The 6,000-nt window shown below is 39.7% G+C and overlaps 1 protein-coding gene across 12 annotated transcripts in view; it reads left to right on the top strand.

Annotated features, from left to right (window-relative positions):
* kif1b (kinesin family member 1B) overlaps positions 1-5,214 on the top strand; it is a 53,678-nt gene extending 48,464 nt beyond the window's left edge. For 11 of the 12 annotated variants that reach the window (XM_058642557.1, XM_058642565.1, XM_058642560.1 and 8 more), the window contains 7 exons: positions 148-408; positions 521-592; positions 843-964; positions 1,083-1,235; positions 1,493-1,685; positions 1,788-1,906; positions 1,996-5,214. In XM_058642557.1, coding sequence (XP_058498540.1) covers positions 148-408; positions 521-592; positions 843-964; positions 1,083-1,235; positions 1,493-1,685; positions 1,788-1,906; positions 1,996-2,038 — 963 coding nt within the window. In that variant the 3' untranslated portion in view covers positions 2,039-5,214. Of the gene's footprint in view, positions 1-147; positions 409-520; positions 593-842; positions 965-1,082; positions 1,236-1,492; positions 1,686-1,787; positions 1,911-1,995 lie in introns of those variants that run through there. The other variant, XM_058642562.1, reaches the window with a different exon arrangement.
* Positions 5,215-6,000: the final 786 nt, after the last annotated feature.

Below are 6,000 nucleotides of genomic sequence, written 5' to 3' on the forward strand. Positions count from 1 at the left end.
TGAAAAATGCAGACAAAAATGCTGTTTTGCGATGCTAATATTCCCCTTAAAGAATAAGAAGACCTGCAAATACCTACTCTTTTAAGTAAAATCATCTCATTGTGGAAATTTAAGTTGAACATCAGCCCCTCACTGTCATTTGCTCAGGTGGAGAAGACCCGTCATCTGCTCCTCCTGAGGGAGAAGCTGGGAGATGCAGCTCCAGTGGGCACAGCTCCCACCACCAAGTCCCTGAGTGAGTTGCTCTCCCCGAGCATGAGCTCTGGCAGCCTGTCCACCTCCACCTCCATTTCCTCCCAGATCTCCAGCACCACCTTTGAGAGCGCCATCACGCCCAGTGAGAGCAGCGGCTACGACTCCACCGACATCGAGAGTCTGGTGGATCGTGAGAAGGAGTTGGCCACTAAGGTGAGAACAAATTCCGCCTCATGGGATAGGGTGCTTTACTCTTTGCTGCACAGTGACCGTGGAGCCTGTCCTCAACTATCAACTGATCAGCCTTGTCTTTGTTTTCTCATAGTGCCTTCGTCTCCTGACACACACCTACAACAGTGAGTACAACCAGCTGGTCAACAGTATCAGTGACTGCAAGGTAAGAAATCATCGTAAAATTTTACGAGAAAAACTTTTGTTTTTTGTGTAGCTTTATCTTGTTAAATCAGTAAAATGACTCTAAAAAGGAGTAAACAGAGTAAAAGACAGTTTGAAAGTAATTTGTATTAGATTAATTTAGTCTAGATAAATAAAAAGTTATAATCTAAAAAAATTTCTCCTCGTATTTTCTCTTGCCGTTTTTTTTAGTGTGTTTAATTCATATTTGTATGCACCTTTTTTCTCTGCAGCTGTCTGACATCTCACCCATGAGACGTGATCCATCAGTGGCCAGCTTCAGCAGCGCCACCCTCACTCCCTCCTCCACCTGTCCTTCTCTGTCTGACTCCCGCTGTGGCTCACTAGACCAGAGGTAAAACTTCATTAAACTATGTAAATTTGTATTCAGTGATAAAGGGAGTTTTGTTTACCACCAGAAATAAATCTATAGGATGTTTAACTATGTTATTTTGTTGTACTTTGTTCTTCAGGACCCCAGAGAACAGCTCTCGTGCCTCCAGTCCTTCTTGTTCAGACTATGAAAACTTTCCGATGGTTCCATCCCTGGAGGCGTCCTATTTAGCACGGGCTGGAAAAAACGAGTTCCTCAACTTGGTGCCTGATATTGAAGAGATGCGACCAGGGTGAGTGCAGCCACCTTTGGGCTTAAGGTTTTATGTTTATCTCAATACTTGCTCATCTTTTGCCACACTGTACGTTAATGTCATTTTAAAATGCCATTATAAGATGCATCTTGTGGCAAGAACAAAAATGGATTATCCTGTTTTCTAATACAGGTGTGAATAAAAATGTTTAAACAACTAAATGTGATTATTTCAACTAGGTTGATTTCAATCTTCTTCACAAAAAGAATCAAGTTTTAACTGGTCATTTGTTTCAGGTCTGTTGTGTCCAAGAAAGGTTTCCTGAGCTTCATGGAGCCGCGCTCTAACTCGTGGGTGAAACACTTTGTGGCTGTGCGCCGGCCTTACGTCTTCATCTACAACAGTGATAAGGACCCGGTGGAGCGAGGTGTCCTCAACCTCTCAACAGCACAGGTGGAATACAGTGAAGACCAGCAGGCCATGCTCAAGGTACAGTTTAGAGTAAACAACCTGAAGCAACAACCCTAAAGATTCTTCAAGATAAACTGACAAATACCCTAAATCACGAATAATTTACTGTTTACTTGTTAGACTCCCAACACATTTGCAGTGTGTACAAAGCATCGAGGAATCCTGCTGCAGGCCAACAACGAGAAAGACATGAACGACTGGTTGTACGCATTTAATCCTCTGTTAGCAGGGACAATAAGGTAGACACACATTTCTTTTACAAAGCGTTTAAAAAATGCTGTGTCCATATGAGGTTACAGTCTGTTTTAAAAATCTCTTGTTTCCACAGATCTAAGCTGGCGAGGAGACGCTCTGGCCTGATGAAGAACTGAGTGAGTCGACTGGTACACAAAAAAAACCACGGCTATCATTGTTTCTGAAACGACTTTGAACATACCGAGTGTTAACACTTATTAATCATTGTGATTCTTGATGGTTTTCTCTTGTAAGTAGACTTGTGGCTTAAGTCTCCTTTCATGCAACTAAAAGTTTCAGTTCAAGAGATATTTGCCTCCTCTCCCTCCAACAGCCCTCTGCAAACTTCCCTTCCCTATCTCCTCCTCAGATTTTTGTGTTTTTTATGACAATGTTTCTGTCTGATTTTGTTCCGCTTTGTCATCACGCCCCGACTCCCTAACTAGTAGCATGTTGTAATAGTCAACTTGTGTGTGCACGATTCTTCAAAATGTTCTTTCTGGCCACAAATTTTCAGTTTGCCAATTATCTGTAAAAAAAAAAAACAAAAACAAAAAAAACCCGTCTAATACAGTGTTATTCATCTCCCTATAAAAGGTGGATTTTTTTTATTATTATTTTTTTGTTATTAATAAGCCCACATGGTAACTGCAGCAGTCCTCAGGGGATGACCAAGTTTGCTTTGTCAAAAAAAGTAAAGATAGATCAGATAACTACAGATGAACCAATGAAGGAAAACTCAACACAAATATCTCCTAATGAAGTATCAGTTCACGATCTGCGACAGAAGGCAGGGCTACTTCTAGAATTATTGCTGCTAATGAATTCATAGTTGTTGTTTTTTTTTTTTGCTGCTTCCTAAAGTAGACTCTAGCTTCCCGGTACTGCCTCCTGAACTGTCGCATTCAAAATGTGGAAAATTTGTCAAGGTCCCATCTCAGTGAAACAAGAGGGCTGCCCTGGATTCCCAGTGTCATCCATGTGACATTTAGATAACCACTCCTGTCTGTGTACATACACCCCGATAGTGCCGTGTCTGTGACTCATTACTTACAATCATGCATTTGTGTCAACATGAGAAATACGAGCTAAATGCAGAAACATGCAGAAATAATTCAAGTTTAATTCACTTCATCTTAGTGAAATTATGACAATGGATTGTTCCAGATATTTGCCCTTTTTGCTATTTCACCCTTAAAAAAACCTAACCAGGGTAATCAGGAGGTGATGAGGAAGATGGACAGAGAACGCATCATTTGTACACACAGTTTGATCTGGGATCAGAGTGGTAGTTAACTCTTATTTAAGACATTCCTCTCAGCTCCTGGCAGTTTTTCTTACTCTGTCATGTTGAGACTCAGGCCTCAAGACAAGTCACAACTCTCACTAACCTTTAATTTACCCATCACAAACATGTGATATGTGATGAAGTGGGTATAATACAATAAAAGGGAGAATTAAGTTGCAGCGCTTGACAAAGCTGTCTGCTCACAGCCTGCAGGTCACAGAACAATATAATCCAAGCCCATGACCCCCTTTCACTGTCACACCAGTGTCCGGTGAATCCTCTGTAAAGTGAAGAACTTCTTTGATGACCACATGTTCATTTTCTATTTATGTTTTAGAACTCATAACTCCTCTAACCCGCACTGTTTTGACTTCGCATTTATATTCCTTTTATTATGTATTAACACGGGTTTGTTTTTGTCTATTATGATTTTAATCATTCCATAGTGAGGTTTTAAATGAAATGTAACAAAGGGCATTTATTTCTTGAGTGGTAACCAGTTACTTTGGTGTTTAACCTTATTTTTGCACATTAACACATATCTATAGCAAGGCGAGGGCAGATCACACACAGAGTATCAGGAACACTGAAAAGAGCACATATCAAGGCTACACTGGATAGCTGTTTTCCAAAGGGTTTATTAGAAAGATATAAGTTATGTTAAAGGGATGACATATACTCAAAGATTTTATTTCTGATATTGTTTATGAAGATATTTGCTCTGTACATTGCACTATAGCTTGGAGAATGGTGTGTTTGTCGACTGTGTCGGATAGTAGGACAGTGATTAGCACAGATGGGCACTCCAAAACTCTGGCCAACCAACCAGTAGTGTGCCCTCTGTGTCATACGAAAGAAGCCTTATGGTTACATGCGTTGACGCAGAGGAACCAACTGGCTGTTATAAGAGTCAGTCGAATTACTGGTGACAGAAAGCATTTACCACCAAATGTAAAACAGCAGAGCGTCTCTGCCCTCAGGTCAGCCAACCTGGTCAGAGAAACAGGAACAGAAAGTACGCACACTTAAGTTTAAGAAGACTCAGAAAACCACTGTGCACAGGTGGGGGCTCAAATGGGAAGGTACCTCAACATGTGACGGATTTATATGACTACATGTCGGAGCAAACATTTTCACTTCAGTGACTAATTTGCAGATATGTTTTATTTTAGAGTTGTGTATTTATTGTTTGCAAATTGCAATGTATATATTAGTTTGCAGCTCTTTGCACATATTAATAAAAGGTTCAACTGATCAAATTAAGTCTGCACAGTTTAGTTGTTCAACTGGGAATGAACCAAAAGTTGACGTGGCAGCCTCATCCTGCCTGAAGAGGGAGAGTGTTGAATGTACTATGAAGGTGTGTGTGATTCTCCATCTTTGGGGAAAAAAAAAAGAGAACTAAGATGTAACCCACAACTGCCTGTGAGTTACATCAGTCGTTCCTCTTGATTAGAAAGTCTGCTTTTGATTTGGAGAATATTTACTCACCGCTCATGCTAGCCAGCCATCCGAATTCTAACGAAATGAAGGTGGTTTTTAACCTTTTTTTTCTAATATCAGGGAGTATAATAAAAAGTAGCTACAGTGACATCTAAAATGACAGTATACTATTGTTTACGGTGGTGTCTTAATTCACCTCAACACCTTTTTTTTTCAGTTGATGCCTTTCAAACAGAACTAAACATGATATTTTCCATCTTACCCTCTGACAATTAATATCTGGGTTCCCTTTGGATTTGTTCACCACGAGGAAACAAGCAAAACCAACAAACCATGACATTAACACTGTACATTATTTGTCAGACTGGTTTCATTTTCATACTTATTTTGTAAATATCTGTGTTGTATGGAGCTTGAATTCAAATGTAAATATGTTTACTGTATTTGTAATAATTATAATCCATTCGCTGTATAGCATAGATGTGTCATGCAGATACCCTAATTCTGTGTACGGTAATCTTACACCATTGAACTGTTTAGTGAATGAGGCAACAATAAAAGTGCAAACTGTGCATTAGCAGAGTGCTGCCTGTTTGTCCTTCTTTGTGCACAGCAACACTCCCACCTTCACCTGCCTTTACATGTTCCTTCCTCATGCTGAAACTGTAGCAGCAGCAGGAGGAGAAATGCACATGTCCAGGAAATAAGACAGTACTAAAATATTCTACTCAAGTAAAAGTACCACTATTTTGATAAAACTTTAAGTACAAGCAAAAGTACCGGTACCGGTCTAAAAATATACTCAAGTTAAAGCAAAAAAGTAGCTTGTTTAAAATGTAGTAAACGTTACTTGGTTACTTTTTTAACAAGGTTTGGGTTCTTTCTTGTGTTGTGCAAAGGGACGTGGACACAAATCTCACATTAATAAGCTTTACAAATTAAATGCCAAAATAAAATTTAATAAATAACACATAGTGTATCTGTCAAAATGGTCACAAATGCTTTAACTTTCTCAATCACTCAGGAACCTTAATTAATGCCAGTTCACCTGTCCTCATCATCAAGTTTTCAATGTATGAATTTTTATTTATTTTTTTAAATTCATAACATTTTTTTTTTTTACTGTTAAATATGCGGAAAAGACACTCAGTCGTGACAGGAAAACTGGGTGAGCTGGGTCGGTTCCACTTTCAACCCGAGCAAAGTTTGTGTGAGTGACAGCCAAAGCGACCAATAGCAGAGCAATAGGATCTCTGCTCAGTCTCCTGCACCAATCACAGTTTGAAACCAAAATGGCTTCAGCTCAACAAACGTCCTCTGATTGGTGGAAATTCCCGAGTAGGCGTGTACTGGCGTCTCCTCGCGCCT

Source organism: Solea solea, chromosome 11 (genome assembly GCF_958295425.1).
Source record: "Solea solea chromosome 11, fSolSol10.1, whole genome shotgun sequence".
Classification (NCBI taxonomy): domain Eukaryota; kingdom Metazoa; phylum Chordata; class Actinopteri; order Pleuronectiformes; family Soleidae; genus Solea; species Solea solea.